General features: G+C 40.7%; 1 protein-coding gene across 1 annotated transcript in view; it reads right to left on the minus strand.

Moving 5' to 3' along the window:
• Nucleotides 1–25,197, minus strand: part of LOC124285107 (protein O-mannosyl-transferase TMTC2-like) — a 412,056-nt gene that overhangs the window by 308,420 nt on the left and 78,439 nt on the right. Inside the window, 1 exon segment of the mRNA XM_046721262.1 lies at nt 6,559–7,396. Within this exon segment, the coding sequence (XP_046577218.1) occupies nt 6,559–7,396 (838 nt within the window).

The following is a 25,197-nucleotide window of genomic DNA, read 5'->3' on the forward strand; positions in this document are numbered from 1 at the left end:
AACCACACTCAAAACACAGGAGCATGAGGCCTGTGGGTTTGGATACGTGGTCGTCCGATGTGATGGGCAAACGAAAGCTCATGTAGTGTATAGGGGCCCTGACGCGGCTGAAAGGTTTCTTAAGTGTTTGCAGGAGGAAGAAAAAATTATTAGGAATGCACTGTATAGGGTCGCTCCCATGCGTATGACCCAAGCCGACAGGCTAGCTCACGCCTGTAGCACTAACTGCCACGTGTGTGACTCACCACTGAATGGGGATTCCGTGAGAGATCACTGCCACGTAACCGGTAAGTATAGAGGCGCCGCTCACAGCGTGTGTAACCTCAAGCTTAGAATCAACCCTAAGACAATAAACATTCCCGTTGTCTTTCACAACTTGAGAGGATATGACTCTCACTTAATCATGCAGGCCATCGCGAAAATTGATGGCAATATAACGTGTATCCCCAACAACATGGAGAGATACATCTCCTTCAGTTTAAACGGCCTTAGGTTCATAGATTCAGTACAATTTTTATTGTCGTCATTAGACAGTCTGGTCAAGGCCAACGATACCTTCCCTATTACCGATCGATACACAGACGCCGAGACTAGACCCCTGCTGATGAGGAAGGGTGTGTACCCCTATGAGTACATGGATAGTTGGCCCAAGTTCGCCGAGACCAGACTACCCCCCCATCAGAGAATTTTACAGCAATCTGACTGACTCGGAAATATCCCAAGACGATTACTCGCATGCTATTAATGTATGGAATAAACTGGGTTGTAAGAACCTAGGTGACTATCACGACCTGTACTTGAGGACAGATGTACTGCTGTTAGCCGACGTGTTTGAGACGTTTAGGAGGACATGTTTCAAGCAGTATAAACTCGACCCCGCATGGTATTACACCAGCCCAGGTCTGTCGTGGGATGCCTTGCTTAAAAAGACCGGAGTTAAGTTGGAATTACTCACAGATTATGACATCCACCTATTCATTGAGAAAGGCTTGCGAGGCGGGATCTCCATGGCAACCAAACGATACGCGAAAGCAAATAATCAATACGTGAAGGGCTACGACCCCGAGCAAGCCAACCAATCATATTCTCTACCTCGATGCAAACAACCTGTACGGCTGGGCTATGAGCCAGTATCTACCCACAGGGGGATTCGAATGGGTGCCACAGGAGGTCGATGTTATGAGCATCGCACCAGATTCGAATAAAGGTTATATCCTCGAGGTTGACTTGGAATACCCCAAGGCATTACACACATCACACAACAGCTACCCCCTAGCCCCCGAACGTATGAGGGTTAACCCAGACTGGATGTCTGAGTACCAACATAACTTGTTAGGTGGGCGGGTGGCAGACGTTGAAAAACTTGTGCCTAACTTAATGAATAAGACCAAGTACATCGTTCACTATCGCAACCTACAGCTGTACATATCGTTGGGTATGAGGCTGACCAAAATACACAGGGTGCTCGTGTTCAACCAGAGCCCATGGATGGAGCCTTACATCAGAATGAACACAGACCTCCGAAAGCTTGCAACCAATGACTTTGAGAAAAACCTCTACAAGCTCATGAACAACTCAGTGTTTGGTAAGACTATGGAGAACCTGAGGAAACGCGTGACCGTGAAGCTGGTTTGGTCGAATGAGGAAGACAAGCTCAGGAGACTGATAGCCAGTCCGGCATTCAACCGTAGCAAGATATTCACCGATGACCTAGTTGCCCTACACATGAAGAAAAGCCACATAAAATTCAACCGGCCTGTTTACGTGGGGATGAGCATCCTCGATTTATCCAAACACCTGATGTACGACTTTTACTACAACGAGCTTAAGAAACAGTACAACGACAGGTGTGAAGTGCTGTACACTGACACGGATTCCCTGCTGATGGAGATTCGAACCGAGGACGTGTAATACGAGGACATGAAAAAACACCTCGATTTGTATGACACCAGCGACTACCCCAAGGCCCATGCCATACACAGTACGGTAAATAAAAAGGTCCTAGGTAAGATGAAGGACGAGTGTGCCGGCACGCCCATAGCTGAGTACATAGGTTTGAGGCCTAAGATGTATTCCATACTGAAGGCCGACAATGGTGAGATCCGGAAGGCTAAGGGTGTTAAGAAGTATGTGGTTAAACAACACATCAAACACGCCAGATTCAAGGAAGCCCTATTCAAGACCCGTACCTTTAGACATAAAATGAACACACTTAGAAGTGATGGGCATAAGATATACGGACTGACTATAAACAAGACGTCCCTGTCGCCGATGGACACTAAGCGTTGGATAGCTATTGATGGGATAAACACGTGCGGCGTCACGGGCATGAGAAAATTGAACCAAGAACATAGGTGTATGTAAGCGACATGTCACGGAACCAGAGAAAGTTTGAGGCTATTTACTATAGCCCACGTGGGTACTGGAAAGGAGCTAAGCTGTACATAAGCTGGCTAAAATGGCTGAGTGCCCCGGAGGAGGCAAAGCGTGGCTTGAAAAACAAGCCCTATGGCAGATCTATATACCTGCACCACGCTCGTGCCTAGAAGGAGGTTCGGTATTAACATACCTAATAGCGTTCACCAGGCAGACCTACTGTTCCTACCCACGACAATAGGTACAAGTATGCCTTAACTGTCGTGGATGTGGCCAGTCGTTACAAGGAAGCCGAACCCTTGACCACGAAAGATTCTGCCCAGGTAGCCAGAGGATTGACGCATATACAAAGCGCGAGTCCGCTGACGTGGCCAACAGAGCTGCAAGTTGACCCCGGGCGGGAGTTCATGGGTGCCGTGTCACACCTGTTAGACAAACACGATACAAAGGTCAGGCGTGGCACGGCTGGAGCCCATCGCAGCCAAGCCATAGTTGAGAGATTCAATAGGACTTTGGCTGAGCGCTTATTCGGGCATCAGTATGCTAGGGAGATGGCCACCCGGAAAAGCGATCGACTGAATGGGTATCACGGCTCCCTAAGGTGGTGTCGGCAATCAACCATGAAGTCACCCGGCTCACTGATAAGAAACCGGCAGACGCTATCAAACTAAAATCAATAGTGGCAGAGTCGGCTGCTCCATTGCGTGGAAAAGAGAAACAGATACCAGATAGGGCCCTAGTGAGGTATCTATACCAGCCGGGGGAACACGAGGGTGATAGCCGTAAGCGAGCCACCGATCCTATATGGTCAGTCAAAACTTACAACATAGATAAAGTGGACATCAAAGCAGACGAGCCTAACTTGTACTACTTGAGGGATGGGCCAGGTAGGGGGTTTGTAAGAGCGGAATTATTGATCGTACCGTATGGCACCGTGTTACCTCCAGTCAACACGGCATAGCGGCACCCCAGGATACCGACATGCGTCAACCATACCCCCGGTAGCTCAGTCGGTTAAGTGGTGCGGCTGTGAGGTGTAACATTGGGCGTTCGCATCCCGCTATCGTCCCAAACTTTTTTATAGTAGGGGTAATGGTAGCAAGAGCTAAGGGTCCGACCAAAGCCTTACTTGTGAAATAAGGCTTTGCAGAGGCTTTTGTTGGAACTGGTCCAAAACCCCCATTGTATATACTACTTCTTTCTACCCCCTCTGCAGACTCTTTGTTTAAATTCCTCCTTGGACAGTTTATGAAGTTTTTGAGATTAAAAGACTGTGATGTACCTTGAATGAGCTTTTGAGTAGCCCGGGTGTACACCAAGGGTGGCTGATTGATGTCCATTGTTCTTGTACCAGGACGGTGAACACCCCAAGCCACAACACAATGGACTTGGCTTGTGATTAAATTTGATGGAAAAAGATTGTTGGAAAATTAGAAAATATTGCACACAAGAAATGGCAATATGATCCAATTTTACACAGGTCCTATACTATGTTAGAGGTAGTACTTTAAGAATTATCTTCATTGTTGATTGTGTACAAAATTGCAAAATCCCGGATAGGGCTTGGTGGACTTGTGTTTCAGGGCTCCGGATAATTTTTCATCATCAGGAGTACGTACTCTTTATTTTTTAAATATAGGAGTACTTGAAAAAAAATACAAACTTTTTTTCAGATAAATATGTCTGTAAATCATTCTAAGACTGTACACCATTGCTGTGGTGCGTATCTGCTACGTTTTCTAAATTATTTCCTACCGCATCGTGTATATTTATCGTCCGTACATACGCCGATACGGCCCTTATCTGGAGCCCTGTCTTTGGTTGTTGTGACAACACTTGTAGTCCCTCTTGCTGCTAAGACAGACAGATCATTTATTGTCTGTCTGTCTGTGAATACACAGGCCTTCTACATCCTCCATGACATCAACCATAGAAAAGCAAGTGAATGTGTTAGATGATGCCCACTGACAGGCTACCACAATTTTTTCCAGGACGCAAGAGAGGAGGATATAGCTCGTAAATTATGCGGTCTGAGAGATCAATACGCTGGGGTTCTTTAATGGTCAGACCAGGACTGTGCTCTTGGTGATAGTGTTATCTCAGTTTTCTTGACAGGAAATCCAATGACAACAGTGACCATGTCTGAAGGATTCAGTCCCCTGAAGGAAACATTTTAACATTCTGACTCGGCATAATATTCTATTCGGATCCAATATAGGGGCCAGAGCTGGAATATTGTACAAGGACTGTCCTTGTGGTCCTACAGCAGACTTCTGGTCCACAGCCTGAAACTCCGGGTGTGTTTTAAGTGATGGATCCTTTCAGAACCTGACTGATTTAACATCCAAAGCAAGTAAATATCCTAGAAGGTGCAGCTAAAGAATTCAGTTTTCCAGGCAAGGTGACATATTGATGCTCTCTCCATCAGCTCAAACAGATCATATAGCAGTCCTTATAACACTACAGACAAATCACATTTGGTAGAGATACACTGCTTAGTGAAATCTGCCATCTGATAAGAATAGAGCATAAGTATAAATCTTTTCCTACATAGATTCCTTGCTTGTCGAGAACTGAAGCTTCAGCCATGCGACACCCTTCCAAAGTCCCAAGAGGTGCTGATCCTTCCTGAGATGTAAAAGGATATCAACAACCATTGGAACAGTTTTAGGATCATTGGCAATTGCAGACCTGAGTCTCCTGAAATTGGTTCCATTTAAAGTCATACAATGCAGAAGGTCTAACTGACTATGTAACAGTTAAAAATTCTGGCAAAAATCTGAGTTGTAATTGGTTGTTCCAGATGGTGGTGGAATCTGAGCCGCATTGTGTAGAGGGAAAGCACTGGGTAGAGGGGCAGTCAAAGAGTCATCAGATTATTCTTCAAACTTGGTGGACCATTTCTGCTGGAGGGAAGGAATAGGCCACAAAGTTGACATGGCAGCCACTGAGTAACTGGAGGATCTGGAACTGGGCTGACATACACTGGCAGCTGATTATTGCAAACAATTCTTTGTGAGGCTGTTCCAGGGTCATTGGCAATGACGTTGACTTTTCCAGGAATGTGTCTGGCAGTAGTGTTGCCCTTAAGATACTGAGAGATGTCTGTGGCAATAAGGATTGATGAATCTCTGAGTTGTTATGACCAGTGCTGCATAGCAAGTATGACAGCCTACATCTCCAGAAAAGTGATGTGTACGTGAGAATCTAAAGTCCCGAAGTGGTCATGTCTTCTAGATGAGCTGACCATCCAGTCAGGGATGCGTCTGTATAGAGGTGACAAACAGGATGTGGCACCCAGATTGGAGTCCTGTGAATGATGTTGCCTGGTAGGCTCTACCATCTCAGGTCCTTAGACAGGCTCCATTGGAGAGATGAAAGAGTCTAGCTGTGTCCTCTGTTGGTGCTTGATCCAATCCAGAGTGTATTTGAGGTGCAGACAACTTCTGGCTGTTTGATCCTGCATCAAAGTAAGGGTTCCAAGCAGCGACATCCAAGGGTGAGAAGTGTGCTTATAATCCATAAACCGAGTCAGTACATCGCAATGAGTCACAGGTTAATATCAAATATGGCCCCGATAAATTTCTGAATGACCTTGGGCTGATTTTTCTAAATTTGTGAAGGAAACTGGAAGATGGCTTGAGTGTTCTAAACTGCCTTCTTTGAATGCATTGGGCCAAAGGAAGTCATCCAGGTATGGATGCATCCGAATGTCATAATATGAAGTAGCAATTGGTCAAATAGCATTTCAATTGTAGTGTAGTGCTATATCTTTCTGAAGCTTATATTTGGTGCAAGTCCTATAAGTCGCACAAATAAGTGACAGGAAGGAGTTGTTGCAACTATAGCTTGTTTCCAAATTCTGATACATGATGATTCAGATCATTTGTTTTTATCGGCAGATTTGTAAGTAATCAGGGACAAACAGGCTGAAATTACATTATCTTGTAACAAGCCAAAAAATGTGAGCTTAGCTTACTAATACCCCATGACTACCAACTTCAGCTGAAGTTATATATCCACATTCCCTCATAATTTATAAGGACATAATTTACATTACACCATGTCCGTTCACTAAGAATCCTTATAGTACAAGAAAACTGAGCTATATTAAAGAACAGAGTACATGGCATTCCACAAGGGGAGAAATTATTTTCTGATCATGAGATCCATTTTATATACCTTTAGCTGGGTTCACCTTGATCCCAGAAGCGTAAAGCTTCTCCTCGGTGTGCCAGGCAAAGTTCCTGCAGACTGTTTTAGCACTGAACAGCATCAATATCACAGCAACAGCCAGGAGTACCAGGCGTCTTCTGCTTGGGCTGGAACACATATTGTAAAGGACTTCTGCTCCTTCAGCAATCAATAGGCAAAAACCCATGCTAGGAATGTACAAAATCCTTTCTGCTATGACAAAACCTACATAGAAAAATAAATTTGATGCTGGTATAAATGGAAATATAATTATGGCCAAAGAAACAATGAGCACGTTGCTGTGATTTTCGGCAAATGAAGATGGTGCATCAAGTTCTTCACTGTCAGAAGAACTTCCAGATTCTCGTCTTTTAAACCGTGATTTTTGGCTGGGTGGGTTAATTTTGCCATCATGGGTATTATGGTGAACCCCATTGCCATTCATCTGTGATTTCAGTCCCAGGATTGGATTTCTACATGGTTGGTTCAACTGTTTTATAATCACCTGAGCAAAATAGGCAATTGAAATGTACAGGATGATTGTATATATATTCCTATAATCACTGAGGCTTTCAACCAATGGCACTGATTCCATGGACCAATCAAAGCTGAGAACTGAGGGACATAGGAGCAGCCATATGTTGAGAGTAGGCAGGAAGTGATAGGTCAGAAGTCTAGTCATCAAGCTGTCGGAGTCGGAAGCTGGGTTATCCGAGGGAGCAAATTCTGGTGGTTTGCTGCCCATGAAGTAGATTCTGGTGGCCACAAGAGAGATACCACATGTTGCAAGCAGCACCAGCCCCTCACACAGACCTCGAAAATGGCTCTGCAAGATATAAACAAACAAAAATTATGTAAAAAAAAGATATGTAATTAAATATTAACCAACGTGTAATACTTTTCTGGTGTCTGTACAAGTGCTTGGGTGGTTGTCCAGTACTTTCACATCAATGAATTATGATGGAGAATTTGTCAACCTGATGGACCATACTCAATTTGCACAACAGCATTAGTATTCCTAATTTACTTTTGGAGAGTTTGTACAAATATAAATCTGAGGAATGACTTGGAATCAGCACTATTTTAGGATTGCACTGCATTATATGAAACCATTACATACATACTGAGCTTCATAAAGAAATAATTTGTAATTCTCTCTTCCACCAAGAAATCATCAACATCATTCAAAACTATCAGAAATTACAACTGTCTTTCGAAAATTAAAAATGTATCTGCAACTAACCAGTTTCTGTGGTATTATGATACTGAAACTAATTCATGGTTCAATTATCATCACTCCGAACTATTTGTGAACTAGAAATGGGGCATTATACTTGTGTCTTAGACTCAATCAATACAGACGTATGTTCATTGCTCGACTATTAGCGATATAAAACTATATGCTGATGAGTCCCTCAAAATTTAAGGATTTTTACTTAAATTGTTTACTTAATTCGATGGAGTATTACAAGAAATAAATAACCATCGCATACATCTATTCTTTGTCAGCATTTTCTTTCAAATATTGAAAAAAATATCTTATTAAAATCTGAACCAGTATGTAGAAAGTATACATTGTATAGATGTATATAACCTTTTACTATAATACACTTTTAAAAAAAGATGTTACTATTTTTTTTATATGGGGCCCTTTTGACTTTTTGATGTGGCCCTTTTGACTAGGGGTGTGAGGCCCTTTTGACTTTTCTGTTTTGGGGCCCTTTTGTCCTGTTCCCTATTAAATATGTTGAGGCCTGTAGCTCAAGGTGCAACACTTATTATTGACGCATTACTTGGGGATGCCCCAGAAGGTCACCTTAATTTATCAGAGTATCTAATAAATTGGCATGAAATGCATGTGGACCCGTTTTTTTGTAAATATCTCTTCATCCAAAGACCCAATCGATCTCAAACTGTACAAGTGGATGTTTTGTCAGACAACCAAATCACATTGTAAATCACGATTTTATGCATTTGTATTAAAGAATCTGTCTATGTAACTGTCAACAAAATAAACAGCAGAACCCAGACTGCTTGCAGAGGGAGGGAGCCAATGACCTGTAACAGCGGCAGTGTTGGGTCATAAAGGTCAACGTTCGTCAATGTAGGTCAGCTATGCACGTGACAGGTATGAAGAGGTGTCACAGGTCGTGAATAGGGTAAGGTGGGTGCCAACTGTGAACCATCATACGGAGTTTGTTGCTCGGAGTTGTTCAACATTAACCACAAAACCCATTAGTGAGAATTATTCTGTAGGTGAAAATCTTTAAATTTGTAATGTTAATGTCATATTTTATTTATGCAGTACCTAAGTGGAAATGCATTTAAAGAACACAGAAAGTATATTTACCTTATGTCATTAATCAGACCACTTATGGTTAGAACTCAACAACTGTTAAAGCCCCCGTTCCCTCGGACACAAGCACACACAATCATGCACACTCATTGAAGAAAAGATAGAATGAAGACAAAAGTGTTATGTTTTGATGTCGTTCACATTCCAAATTAAGCAATGCATTTCTAATAGCTTTAAGCATATAGATAGTTAATATTTATATTTTCATGATAATTTTATGTGAAATGAGTGTTTCATGTTACACTATAAGTCGTTGGAATTAGTCAGTGCTGTCATTGTTAAAAGAAGTTATATTTCTTTGAGCATATCTGGCTGGATACTATTATTATCTGTAAATATTGCTGCGAGCAGCGATTAGGGCTCCTTGGCTTTACTTCTTTGGAGCCTTTTGCATCTCTCACATATCTCGTGAATGTAGTAATGGTATTAGTTAATATGAATCATATCACTGCTAGTCGAATGCTCTTCGACTGGAAGTACTGGGAGGTCATTAAGTTTCGATAAACTCATCACAAAACCTATTTTCGTACATTAAATAATATCACTTAGGTATCATGAATATCAAAACAGAAGAACCCTTTGTTCAAACAGTCAGAGAAACAGAAAATGTTGTGGCCTCAACTATATAATTTGAAAGGTTCACTGTGACTGACATTATGTGAATCTAAATGTACGTCACATGTAGCTGACAAGTCGTGATGACTCGATTATTTACAGACCGCGGACATACAGCTTGAATATTGCTGAGTGTGGCGTAAAACTAAACTCACTCACACTCCGCGCTCACGCAAAGGGAACTTGTGATTACACAGCAGTTAAGGTACTTCAGTAGTTTTGCATCAGTATCCATTACACTGTTACACTCGATCTGTTGCAACTGAATTCGTGAATCGAGAGCAGGTATATATACTGGAAATACACCTAAACTTCGATACAACTCACCTATGAAGTTTTAAAATCCATGCAAACAGCACCCGAATTGTTAGCAAAAGCGTATTACTCTTCGGGCATTGCAAAGTCGGTGCCTGGTCGTTGTTGAGCGATTTTACTAAAGCTTACTTCAGCTAGACCAGAGTTTCCCCTTAGACCACAGCTACAACTTTTACCCTGACCGGGCGGCTCAATCATTGACAATCTTTAAATACTGCCTAAAGACATACCCCTTACAAAGATTGAATTACAATGAAGGAATAGCACCTCTACTGCAGTGTATTTTTATTTTGTGTAGCTCTAGCTCGTCATTGTCAATTGAAATTTACATCGTCTCCCATATCTGCGTGGACCGCGGCTTTGCAGTGGTAGTCTCTTTATAGGAGATATCGTCCTTTGCGCCTTCCTTCAGACTGTCGCATGCTTTGCGGGTAATCTGCCGTGCGTAAATGTCGATGAAACTTATGACACATTCGGCAATGTATCCCTGGGCCGTCGGTGATATAAAGAAGTCCCTATTTCGTTAAATCTGCCCAAACTTTGGGTTTTGAATGTAAGCATTATTTATGATGACTGGTACGTTGTTGGAAGACTTTTTGCGTGGCGTTTGGCGTGTTCTGCCTGGAGTTGAGGGTCAGTTTGTTTGGCACTCTTTTTCTTTCATTTGGGGCACGTCTCAAACAGTTTTTCCTTTTTAGCTCCCATACGTTTTATCCACATGGATAATGTTGAACAGATGTTTTTGATCAGTAATTTTTATGGCTCTTCAAAGTTTGAAAGCCGTAGCGCTTGCAGGGTCTTTTGACATAGGACCAAGAACAGAAAATGTTCAACAACCAAAGGCAACTTCAGAACAAAGCGTTTAAAGTGTTGTATGTGGTAAGTTTAGTTTGGCACAAAATAGCAAAGTAGCCCGTGAAAGTTTTTGAAGACAACTTTTGCCCAAAAGTAGCGTCCAATATGGCGGCCATCATATAAACATAGGCACATTTGGCGATGCTACTGTGTAGAAACATGCATAGACACAAAGTATGCAGCGTTTGAAAGCCGTAGCCCTTGTAGTTTTAGTGCAGCACATTTTGGGAGGTATGCAGTCAGGATTTTGCTGAAAAACATCAAAAAAACTTCAATCCCAAATAGCGTCCAAAGCGGTGCATTTTAGCGACTTGAGCCGTCCAGGCGAAATTGTAGGCATTTTGATTGCGCATCTGCTCAAGAACTTTGGCACACATTGGAGCATTAGTTTTGGAGATATTTGCATTTGAAATTGAAATTTTTGAATTAATTTTGAATTATCTGCCCTTTGCTATTGGGCCTACAGCCTAGAGATTTTAAAGCGCGATATCTACACCTCGGTGGGCATCTGGGTGATTTTTGTCAAGGCATTCTGTCCAGCGGTGCTCTCTGTAGCTCTGGTACAAAATACGGCGGAAGAATAAATGATAATAAAAACATTAACGATTACAATAGGTCTCCTGCCTAAAGGCAAAGGAGCCCTAATTAAAACTCGTTATTTTTGAGTTTTTCGGGGTTTTGACCCCGGAACTTGATAGTATGTTGAAAATGCTTTCTAATGGTCAAGGTCACCAAGGTCACGGGGGTCAAAGTCATTTGACTGGTCCGTCACAAGACAAAAACACGTTTTTTGGCGAGCTAAGACGCCGTTGTTATTACCTCTAGGGTGACAGGAATTAGTGTTTCTGTTTTGCCCAGACCCGATGTATCATATCGCCGGTCAGATTTAGTGACAAATATGTCCGCCTACTGTCCGCATGTCTGTCCGTCAAAATACTGTATAGTTAGTATCTCGGAACTATGAAGCGCACAGAGTTGAGATTTTGCACACAGCATTCCCTTGACTGTGCCTAACGATGATGTAAAAATCAAGTCATTTGAATTTCAACTTTTGTTGCTATGGCAACCTGATAAATGAAAAACTTCAATCCAAGATGGCGGCCAAACGGCTAGAGATATCGCTCTGGGACAACCAGACAAAATGATCGGCATCTCATGACCAAGTCACATACCAAATATGGAAGCGATTGGGGCAATAGTGGTGGAGTTATATGCTGTTTTATGCGTTTTGGACTCGTAATGCATTTCTGCAATTTTCAATGCCATATGGCCGACAAGCGATCAAACTTTTGATATGCATGTAAGAACACGAAATGTTAAGCATCTTATGTTGATGCATACTGCCAAGTTTTACTGCCTTCTGTGCAGAACTTGAGAAGCTATGCTGTTTATAATGTAGTATCATCAGAATCTGACGAATTCCAATATGGCCGTAAAGCAATACACATTTTGACATACAACCAAGAGCGAAAAATGTTCAACACACTTAGTTACTATGTACTGCCAGATTCTAGCTGCATAGTTGAAATAGTTATGACGCTGCGATTTTTTGAAAATACATTTTAGTACAAAATATACAACAGAAGCAAACATCTAGATATCCGTAACTAATCAAGATATCGCAACATAGCTTATGAGCATTAATATTTGAGGTATATATTGTATATCTGCACATTTACAGCGTTCTGCAGTTCATACATTCAGAGTTATGGCTTGCGAAAAATGCCTACCCAACAAAATCTGCAAATTTCCGATAAACATCTTCAATCCAATATGGCCGCCGCATCACATGACTTTTGACATAGGACCAAGAACAGAAAATGTTCAACAACCAAAGGCAACTTCAGAACAAGCGTTTAAAGTGTTGTATGTGGTAAGTTTCATTTGGCACAAAATAGCAAAGTAGCCCGTGAAAGTTTTGAAGACAACTTTTGCCCAAAAGTAGCGTCAATATGGCGGCCATCATATAAACATAGGCACATTTGACGATGCTACTGTGTAGAAACATGCATAGACACAAAGTATGCAACGTTTGAAAGCCGTAGCCCTTGTAGTTTTAGTGCAGCACATTTTGGGAGGTATGCAGTCAGGATTTTGCTGAAAAACATCAACAAAACTTCAATCCCAAATAGCGTCCAAACGGTGCATTTTAGCGACTTGAGCCGTCCAGGCGAAATTGTAGGCATTTTGATTGAGCATCTGCTCAAGAACTTTGGCACACATTGGAGCATTAGTTTTGGAGATATTTGCATTTGAAATTGAAATTTTTGAATTAATTTTGAATTATCTGCCCTTTGCTATTGGGCCTACAGCCTAGAGATTTTAAAGCGCGATATCTACACCTCGGTGGGCATCTGGGTGATTTTTGTCAAGGCATTCTGTCCAGCGGTGCTCTCTGTAGCTCTGGTACAAAATACGGCGGAAGAATAAATAATAATAATAATAATAAATATAGCTGCGAGCAGCGATGTAGGGCTCCTTGGATTTACTTCTTTGGAGCTTTTTGCATCTCTCACATATCTCATGAATGTAGTAATGGTATTAGTTAATATGAAGGCTCAGGGCTCAGTCCTTGGGCCGCTTCTCTTTGTGTTATACACAAACCCTTTGGAGAAGGTCATTGATAACTTTGATCTGAATCACCACGCATTTGCAGACGACCTCCAATTGATGGATTCCTTCAAACCAGAGGATGTACAAATAGCCAGATCTAGAGTGAGTCAGTGCACGAAGGCAATTAGTTCATGGATGATGACAAATGAGCTGAAGCTCAATGATGATAAGACTGAGGCTATGTTGATTGGCACATCGCAATGTCTGAAAAGGATAAACTCTACGGACATCACAGTAGCCAACTCAGATATCCCACTTTCATCCAGTGTAAAAAACCTAGGTGTTCATCTTGATCCTTGTCTCACCATGGAGCAACATGTGAACCATCTCTGTAGAGTAGGCTACTTCCATCTCCACTCTATTGGTAACATCCGCCATCTTGTAACCACAGATGCTGCTAAAGTTCTCACTCAGTCACTTGTTCTCTCCAGGATTGACTATTGCAATAGCCTACTGTTTGGAATCTCCAATGATCTTCTCTTCAGACTTCAAAAACTTCAGAATGCTGCCGCCAGAGTTGTCACTAAAACATCCAAATGGACTCACATAACCCCAATCCTCCAGAGTCTGCATTGGCTGCGGTTGAAGCAAGAATTCATTTCAAGATCTGCACTCTTGTTTTCCGCTGCAAACACGGCCTAGCTCCTCCATACCTCTCTGAGATGTTGTCAACATATATGCCTGCCCGTTCTCTCCGCTCTCAGAATCAACATCTTCTCTCAGTTCCCCAAGTTCATCTCAAACACTTTGGCCATAGGTCATTCAAATTTGCAGCACCAACCCTATGGAACAGTCTTCCTACTCCCATAAAAAATGCTTCATCCCTAGAAGCATTCAAATCGGGACTCAAAACCTTCCTCTTCAAAAAAGTCTACAACCTATAACTGTAAAATACTCTCACGGTTATTTTTGGCTAATTGTCATATCTTCTTCTTGAACTCTAGTCACTCTTTTTATATGTAGCGCTTTGAGCATGCTCTGGATGGACTATGGCGCATAAGAAATATCCATTTATTATTATTATTATTATTATGAATCATATCACTGCTACTGGAATTCTCTTCGACTGGAAGTACTGGGAGGTCATTAAGTTTCGATAAACTCATCACAAAACCTATTTTCGTTCTTTAAATAATATTTCTTAGGTATCATGAATATCAAAACAGAAGAACCCTTTGTTCAAACGGTCAAAGAAACAGAAAATTTGGTGGCCTCAACTAAATAATTTGAAAGGTTCACTGTGACTGACATTTTGTGAATCTAAATGTACGTCACATGTAGCTGACAAGTCGTGATTCACATTTAACAGTCAGTAAAGACAACTCATGTGTCATTTTACCTAAAGAATGACATTTTCATGCTCTTTATTATGGTGCATTGCTACTGATAGAAGTACCTGGCGAGTTTAGTGCGGATTTTTTCTGCACTGTTGGTAGACACCATTTCCATCTAAATATCAACAGCAACCAAAAAGACATGTCGACACGGCTAACGTATTTCTGTTTTTATCAATATCCATAAAGCTGTTCCTCTCCGCGCTGACACAAGTGAACATGTGGTTTTACAGCAACTAAGGTACTCCAGTAGGGGTATTCTCGGGACGTGGACACCCTAAGTCGTGTAAAAACAAAGTCTAGAAAAATGTGTCCACTTTGGGTTACTAAGCTAATTAACCCTAGACAATAGACAGAGTTTGTGATTGCAAGACTTCGGGCAATACTAGACTGTGTAATTATAAGGAAACGAAACAAGGGTTTCTTTACAGTTTTAATAAAATTATAATACACTGTGTCGGCAATGGCGCTAATGTTCCCACGGTTATTAAGCATCGACAAATCTCAGTTTCATTTGGATTAGCTGGGGGTAATTGTGCGAGGATGTCGTTACCTGTAGACACAAGTGATTTACAACACTTGATGCCACAAACACCAGTCATTTCTTCTTCTCTTCAGGATTGTGTATGTGTGTCAATTCACGCAGAAATATCTTCCACCTCGAAATGTCAGAAGAAATTTGTAATCTAACTGTACGTTTGCCATAGTGAAAGATGCATTAACTTCCTCTTGTCAGAATTATATAGCACAATTTCCTGACACTGATTATTACTCACCTAGCGTGTACACTTATCGGAGTGAACACATTTTATGAATTCAGCCAACACTGCAAACGCGATTTCTGAGTGAACTCACTCACCTATCATAGTCACATGCTAACCACGCTTACCAGATTGAACTCCCAGAGTGAACAGAGTTCACGACACCTTCACAATTCGGATAACAGTTAAGATTTTAACACTTTCCGACCAGTTAATCCCTTACTTAAAACAGAGCGACATCAAAGGAAAACCGTCTGTCCACGTCCTGAGAAGACAGACAAATATTTATTTAAGTCTCACCTCATGTAAAAGTACAGATATATACACACTTTAAGGGTTATGAGAGACTATTACATAGAAGTGGCAGATATGACAAAAGTAACACTATGAAATTAACCGCATAAAATAAGTTTTCTTCTTTGAAGAACGCAGGTTTTGGCTGTAAAATAAACATGTTCTTTAAATAGTAAAATCATTTTTTAATTATCACATAAATCTAGGAAGTTGAGAGTTTCGCAGATTATGTAATATCACTTAGGTATCATGAATATCAAAACAGAAGAACTCTTCGTTCAAACAGTCAGAGAAACCAAATTTGGTTGCCTGAACTAAATAATTTGAAAGGTTCTCTGTGACTGACATTATGTGAATTTAAATCATATGTAGCTGACAACTCGGATTCACATTTAACGGTCAGTAAACACAACTCATGTGTCATTTTACCGAGAGAATGACATTTTTATGCTCTTTATCATGGTGCATTGCCTACTGATAGAGGTACCTGGCGAGTTGTGGTGCGGATTTTTTCTGCACTGTTGGTAGACACCATTTCCATCTAAATATCAACAGCAACCAAGACATATCGACCACGAAGCGCACGTATTTCTGTAGCGTTTATCAATATCCATAACGCTGTTCCTCTCACGCTGACACAAGTGAACATGTGGTTTTACAGCAACTAAGGTACTCCAGTAGGGGTATTCTCGGGACGTGGACATCATAAGTCGTGTAAAAGCAAAGTCTAGAAAAATGTGTCCACTTTGGGTTACTAAGCTAATTAACCCTAGACAATAGACAAAACAAAATAAAAATAAAGAAAAGAAAATAAAGAACAAGATACCAAGTGCATTTTATGTTTATACGCTGTTACTTGAATTCCGTAAAGCGGTCAGTTTCAGTTATATAATTCTGTACGGATTTTATAAGATTTTCATTGTCTAAAGGAGATAAATCGTCATTGCCGTAACGGTATTTGCATTCTTACATAGCTTTCGCAACCATACACAATTCTCTCGTCATTGTCAATTGAAACTGACATCGTCTCACATATCTGCACGTGGACCACACTTTGCAGTGGTAGGTTCTTTATAGAACATTTTATGAGAGGAATATTACGCCGACAAAGAGTCGCCAAGGCATCCCATGCACATGTTGATATGTAAATATGGATGTAGATGTTGTGACTGCATACTTACCAATTAGTTTTCCATAACTATCCATGCTGACACGGTGAATAAACGTGTACAACCTGCTTTGCGTCTGTGGGGAGTCGATAAAAACAGCTTGAGTTCGTGGTTTGAAGGAGCAGACATAATCGTCCTCTCGCTTTCCTACAGACTGTCGCATGCTTTGCAAGCGGCCATAATCGTCCCCCGCTTTTCTTCAGACTGTCGCATGTTTTGACGCGGGTAACCTGCTGTATAGTTAATGTGGGAGAAACTTATGACACATTGGGTAATATAAACCTTGGCTGTCGGTGATATAAAGTACTGCCATATAGCTTGAATATTGCTGACTCTGCGGCGTAAAACTAAACTCAATCAGTCAGTCACACTCACGCCACGCAAGTGAACTTGTGATTACACAGCAGTTAAGGTACTTCAGTAGTTTTGTATCAGTATCCATTACACTGTTACACTCGGGCTGTTGCAACTGAACATGTGTGAATCGAGAGCAGGTATATATACTGGAAATACACCTAAACTCGATACAACTCACCTATGAAGTTTTAAAATCCATGCAAACAGCACCGAATTGTTAGCAAAAGCGTATTACTCTTCGGGCATTGCAGAGCCGGCGCCTGGTCGCTGTTGAACGATTTTACTAGCGTTTACTTCAGCTAGACCAGAGTTACCCCCCTTAGACCACAGCTACAACTTTCACCACCTCTACTGCACTGTATTTCAATTTTCTGTAGCGCTATGGGTTTTTTTGGCTCATAACAGATCTGCTTATTATTATTAACATTAGTATTACCTCTGTGCCAAACATTACATTGTTATACTCTTGGTCTGCATTAAATGCCGTTACGTGTAGGTGACAAGTCGTGATTCACATTTAACTGTTTGTAAATACAACTCTTGTGCCACAATGAGGGTGGTCATATATCATAGCATATAGTGTTCTCTCTAAATACTCAATTCCTTTATTTATGAATGAATGAATGAATGAATGAATGAATGAATGGATGAATGAATGTTCTTTATTTCCACCAATGGTTTGGAGAGTTATAACACACATATTTGTGAAAAAATGGAAAGTTCAATATAACACCAGCTTGGTCGCCAGCTCTCGTCACTGTCAATTGAAATTGACATCGTCTCCCATATCTGCACGTAGACCACGCTTTGCAGTAGTAGTCTCTTTATAGGATATATCATGAGGGGGAAATTAAGCCGGCAAAGTGTCGCCAAGGCTTCACATGCACATGTTGATGTATAGATATAAATGTAGATGTTATGACTGCATACTTCCCTATTACTTTTCAAGTGCTATCCATGCTGACACGGTGAATAAATGTGCACAACTTGCCTGCGTCTGTGTAGTATCGATAACAAACAGTACGTTTGAAGGAGCGGCTATAATCGTCCCCGCGCTTTTCTTCAGACTGTCGCATGCTTTCCACGGGTAATCTGCCGTGCCGTAAATGTGTGAAAAACTTATGACACATTCGGCAATGTATCCCTGGGCCGTCGGTGATATAAAGAAGTCCCTATTTTATTAAATCTGTCCAAACTTTGGGTTTTTGACTGTAAGTATTATTTATGATGACTGGTACGTTGTTGAAAGTCTGTTTGCGTCATATTTAGCGTGTTCAGCCTGGAGTTGTGGGTGAGTTTGTTTGGTACTCTTTTTCTTTCATTTGGGGCTCGTCTCAAATAGTTTTTTTTTCTTTTGGTTCACATACGTTGTATTCACACGGATAATGTTGAACGCCTTAGCGCTTGCCGTGACTTTTGACATAGGACCAAGAACAGAAAATGTTCAACAACCAAAGGCCACTTCAGAACAAGCATTTAAAGTGTTGTATGTGGTAAGTTTAGTTTGGCACAAAGTGGCAAAGAAGCCCGTGAAAGTTTTTGAAGACAACTTTTGCCCAAAAGTAGCGTCCAATATGGCGGTCATGATATAAACATAGGCACATTTGACGATGCTACTGAGTAGGAACATACATAGACACAAAGTATGCAACGTTTGAAAGCCGTAGCTCTTGTAGTTTCAGTGCAGCACATTTTGGGAGGAAAGTAGTCAGCATTTTGCTTAAAAACATAAAAAAAACCTTCAATCCAACATAGCGTCCAAACGGTGCATTTTAGCGACTCGACCGGTCAAGGCGAAATTGTAGACATTTTGATTGCGCATCTGCTCAAGAACTTTGGCAAACATTGGAGCATTGGTATTGGAGATATTTGCATTTGCATTTGAAATTTTTGAATTAATTTTCAATTATCTGCCCTTTGCTATTGGGCATAGAACCTTGAGATTTTTGCACAAACAACTTCAGCACTGTGGGCATCTGGGTGAATTTTTTCAAGCGATTCAGTCCACTGGTGCTCTTTGTACGAGTGGAACAAAATCCGGCGGAATAAGAAATAATAATAATAAAAACACGAACGATTACAATAGGTCTCCTGCCTTTTGGCAAGGAGCCCTAAAAACATTAACGATTACAATAGGTCTCCTGCCTAAAGGCAAAGGAGCCCTAATTACAAAATCGTTATTTTTGAGTTTTTCGGGGTTTTGACCCCGGATCTTGATAGTATGTCAAAAATCCTTTCTAATGGTCAAGGTCACCAAGGTCACGGGGTCAAGGTCATTTGACAGGTCCGTCACAAGACAAAAACAAGTTTTTTGCAAGCTAAAACGAGGTTGTTATTGCCTCTAAGGTGAAAGGAAGTAATGTTTCTGCTTTGCCCAGACCCGATGTATCATATGCGCTGGTCAGGTTTAGTGACAAATATGTCCGCCGTCTGTCAGCATGTCTGTCCGTCAAAATACTGTATAGTTATTATCTCCGGAACTGTGAAACGTACAGAGTTCAGATTTTGCACACAACATTCCATTGACTGTGTTTAATGATGCCGTAAAAATGAAGTCATTTGAATTTCAATTTTTGTTGCTATGGCAACCTGAAAAATGGAAAACTTCAATCCAAGATGGCGGCCAAACGGCTAGAGATATCGCTCTGGGACTACCAGCCAAAAATGATCGGCATCTCATGACCAAGCCACATACCAAATATGGAAGTGATTGGATTAATAGTAGTGGAGATATATGTTCTTTTATGCCGTTTTGGGGTCAATATTGCATTTGTGCAGTTTTCAATCCAATATGGCCGCCAAAAGACGCATATTTTGATATACATGTAAGAACACAAAATCTCAAGCCTATCATGGTGATGCATTGTACTGATTTTCACGTCTTTTTGTGCATACGCTGAGCAGCTACGCTGTATATAAAGTAGTGTTATCAGAATGTGCCGAAATCCAATATGGCCGCCAACCGATTCACATTTTGACATGCACTAAAGAACAAAAAATGTTCAGCACATCAAGTTACTTACTGCGTGCTGCCAGATACTAGCTGCGTAGTTGAAATAATAATGACGCTGTGATTTTTTTTTAAATCCATCTGTGCAATTTTCAATCTAATATGGCCACCAAGCGTCATATTTTTGTATAAGCATCTAAGAACACAAAATGTTAAGCATTGCACGTTTGTGCATAATAGCAATTTTCGTGCCTTTTTGTGCAGAACCGGAGCAGTTACGCTGTTTCTAGACCAGTGTCACCAGAATCTGTCGAAATCCAAAATGGTCGCTTAAACGGTTCTCATTTTGACATGCACCAAAGAACAAAAAATGTTCAGCACATCAGGTTACTGCATGTTGCCAAATTCTAGCGGTTTAAATGAAATAGTAATGATGCTGAGATTCTTTAAAAATACATTTTAGTAAAACATAAACAACAAAAGTAAAAATATAGATGTCCGTAACTATTCAAGATATCGCAACATAGCTTTAGGATATTCATATTTGAGGTATATACACTATATGTGCAAATTTGCAGAGTTCTAGACATCATACATTCAGAGTTATGGATTGCAGAAATGCCTACCCGTCAAAAACGTGAAATTTCCTTAAATCCAATATGGCGGCCAAACGGTGCCTCGTAGCCCCTTGGATCCTGCAGTTGAAATTGAAGGTAATCGGATTCCAGACCTGCTCCAGAAATTTGGTAGTTATCGGACTTGTAGTTTCGGAGATTATTGCTTTGGAAATTGAAAATTTTGAATTAATTTTGAATTATCTCTCCTTTGCTATTGGGCCTAGAGCCTTGAGATTTTTGCACAAACGACTTCAGCACTGTCGGTACAATGGTAATTTTTTTCAAGCGATTCTGTCCAGCGGTGCTTTTTGTAGGGCTGGTACAAAATACGGCGGAATAAGAAATAATAATAAAAACATTAACGATTACAATAGGTCTCCTGCCTAAAGGCAAAGGAGCCCTAATTACAAAATCGTTATTTTTGAGTTTTTCCGGGTTTTGACCCCGGAACTTGATAGTATGTCAAAAATCCTTTCTAATGGTCAAGGTCACCAAGGTCACGGGGTCAAGGTCATTTGACAGGTCCGTCACAAGACAAAAACAAGTTTTTTGCAAGCTAAAACGAGGTTGTTATTGCCTCTAAGGTGAAAGGAAGTAATGTTTCTGCTTTGCCCAGACCCGATGTATCATATGCGCTGGTCAGGTTTAGTGACAAATATGTCCGCCGTCTGTCAGCATGTCTGTCCGTCAAAATACTGTATAGTTATTATCTCCGGAACTGTGAAACGTACAGAGTTCAGATTTTGCACACAACATTCCATTGACTGTGTTTAATGATGCCGTAAAAATGAAGTCATTTGAATTTCAATTTTTGTTGCTATGGCAACCTGAAAAATGGAAAACTTCAATCCAAGATGGCGGCCAAACGGCTAGAGATATCGCTCTGGGACTACCAGCCAAAAATGATCGGCATCTCATGACCAAGCCACATACCAAATATGGAAGTGATTGGATTAATAGTAGTGGAGATATATGTTCTTTTATGCCGTTTTGGGGTCAATATTGCATTTGTGCAGTTTTCAATCCAATATGGCCGCCAAAAGACGCATATTTTGATATACATGTAAGAACACAAAATCTCAAGCCTATCATGGTGATGCATTGTACTGATTTTCACGTCTTTTGTGCATACGCTGAGCAGCTACGCTGTATATAAAGTAGTGTTATCAGAATGTGCCGAAATCCAATATGGCCGCCAACCGATTCACATTTTGACATGCACTAAAGAACAAAAAATGTTCAGCACATCAAGTTACTGCGTGCTGCCAGATACTAGCTGCGTAGTTGAAATAATAATGACGCTGTGATTTTTTTTTAAATCCATCTGTGCAATTTTCAATCTAATATGGCCACCAAGCGTCATATTTTTGTATAAGCATCTAAGAACACAAAATGTTAAGCATTGCACGTTTGTGCATAATAGCAATTTTCGTGCCTTTTTGTGCAGAACCGGAGCAGTTACGCTGTTTCTAGACCAGTGTCACCAGAATCTGTCGAAATCCAAAATGGCCGCCAAACGGTTCTCATTTTGACATGCACCAAAGAACAAAAAATGTTCAGCACATCAGGTTACTGCATGTTGCCAAATTCTAGCGGTTTAAATGAAATAGTAATGATGCTGAGATTCTTTAAAAATACATTTTAGTAAAACATAAACAACAAAAGTAAAAATATAGATGTCCGTAACTATTCAAGATATCGCAACATAGCTTTAGGATATTCATATTTGAGGTATATACACTATATGTGCAAATTTGCAGAGTTCTAGACATCATACATTCAGAGTTATGGATTGCAGAAATGCCTACCCGTCAAAAACGTGAAATTTCCTTAAATCCAATATGGCGGCCAAACGGTGCCTCGTAGCCCCTTGGATCCTGCAGTTGAAATTGAAGGTAATCGGATTCCAGAGCTGCACCAGAAATTTGGTAGTTATTGGACTTTATAGTTTCGGAGATTATTGCTTTGGAAATTGAAAATTTTGAATTAATTTTGAATTATCTCTCCTTTGCTATTGGGCCTAGAGCCTTGAGATTTTTTGGGGAAAATCTACTTCAGCACGGTGGGCATCTGGGTGATTTTTCTCAAGCGATTCTGTCCAGCGGTGCTTTTTGTAGGGCTGGTACAAAATACGGCGGAATAAGAAATAATAATAAAAACATTAACGATTACAATAGGTCTCCTGCCTAAAGGCAAAGGAGCCCTAATTACAAAATCGTTATTTTTGAGTTTTTCGGGGTTTTGACCCCGGAACTTGATAGTATGTCAAAAATCCTTTCTAATGGTCAAGGTCACCAAGGTCACGGGGTCAAGGTCATTTGACAGGTCCGTCACAAGACAAAAACAAGTTTTTTGCAAGCTAAAACGAGGTTGTTATTGCCTCTAAGGTGAAAGGAAGTAATGTTTCTGCTTTGCCCAGACCCGATGTATCATATGCGCTGGTCAGGTTTAGTGACAAATATGTCCGCCGTCTGTCCGCATGTCTGTCCGTCAAAATACTGTATAGTTATTATCTCCGAACTGTGAAACGTACAGAGTTCAGATTTTGCACACAACATTCCATTGACTGTGTTTAATGATGCCGTAAAATGAAGTCATTTGAATTTCAATTTTTGTTGCTATGGCAACCTGAAAATGGAAAACTTCAATCCAAGATGGCGGCCAAACGGCTAGAGATATCGCTCTGGGACTACCAGCCAAAATGATCGGCATCTCATGACCAAGCCACATACCAAATATGGAAGTGATTGGATTAATAGTAGTGGAGATATATGTTCTTTTATGCCGTTTTGGGGTCAATATTGCATTTGTGCAGTTTTCAATCCAATATGGCCGCCAAAAGACGCATATTTTGATATACATGTAAGAACACAAAATCTCAAGCCTATCATGGTGATGCATTGTACCGATTTTCACGTCTTTTTGTGCATACGCTGAGCAGCTACGCTGTATATAAAGTAGTGTTATCAGAATGTGCCGAAATCCAATATGGCCGCCAACCGATTCACATTTTGACATGCACTAAAGAACAAAAAATGTTCAGCACATCAAGTTACTGCGTGCTGCCAGATACTAGCTGCGTAGTTGAAATAATAATGACGCTGTGATTTTTTTTTAAATCCATCTGTGCAATTTTCAATCTAATATGGCCACCAAGCGTCGTATTTTTGTATAAGCATCTAAGAACACAAAATGTTAAGCATTGCACGTTTGTGCATAATAGCAATTTTCGTGCCTTTTTGTGCAGAACCGGAGCAGTTACGCTGTTTCTAGACCAGTGTCACCAGAATCTGTCGAAATCCAAAATGGCCGCCAAACGGTTCTCATTTTGACATGCACCAAAGAACAAAAATGTTCAGCACATCAAGTTACTGCATGTTGCAAAAATTCTAGCGGTTTAGTTGAATTAGTAATGATGCTGAGATTCTTTAAAGATACATTTTAGTAAAACATAAACAACAAAAGTAAAAATATAGATGTCCGTAACTATTCAAGATATCGCAACATAGCTTTAGGATATTCATATTTGAGGTATATACACTATATGTGCAAATTTGCAGAGTTCTAGACATCATACATTCAGAGTTATGGGTTGCGGAAATGCCTACCCGTCAAAAACGTGAAATTTCCTTAAATCCAATATGGCGGCCAAACGGTGCCTCCTAGCCCCATGGATCCTGCAGTTGAAATTGAAGGTAATCGGATTACAGAGCTGCACCAGAAATTTGGTAGCCATTGGACTTATAGTTTCGGAGATTATTGCTTTGGAAATTGAAAGTTTTGAATTAATTTTGAATTATCTCTCCTTTGCTCTTGGGCCTAAAGCCTTGAGATTTTTACAAACCGACTTCAGCACCTCGGTGGGCATCTGGGTGATTTTTCTCAAGCGAATGTGTCCAGCGGTGCTCTTTGTAGCGCTGGTACAAAATACGGCGGAATAAATAATAATAAAAACATTAACGATTACAATAGGTCTCCTGCCTAAAGGCAAAGGAGCCCTAATTACAAAATCGTTATTTTTGAGTTTTTCGGGGTTTTGACCCCGGAACTTGATAGTATGTCAAAAATCCTTTCTAATGGTCAAGGTCACCAAGGTCACGGGGTCAAGGTCATTTGACAGGTCCGTCACAAGACAAAAACAAGTTTTTTGCAAGCTAAAACGAGGTTGTTATTGCCTCTAAGGTGAAAGGAAGTAATGTTTCTGCTTTGCCCAGACCCGATGTATCATATGCGCTGGTCAGGTTTAGTGACAAATATGTCCGCCGTCTGTCCGCATGTCTGTCCGTCAAAATACTGTATAGTTATTATCTCGGGAACTGTGAAACGTACAGAGTTCAGATTTTGCACACAACATTCCATTGACTGTGTTTAATGATGCCGTAAAAATCAAG

This window comes from Haliotis rubra, unplaced genomic scaffold (assembly GCF_003918875.1).
Source record: "Haliotis rubra isolate DU_JTF1 unplaced genomic scaffold, ASM391887v1 Scf352, whole genome shotgun sequence".
NCBI lineage: Eukaryota > Metazoa > Mollusca > Gastropoda > Lepetellida > Haliotidae > Haliotis > Haliotis rubra.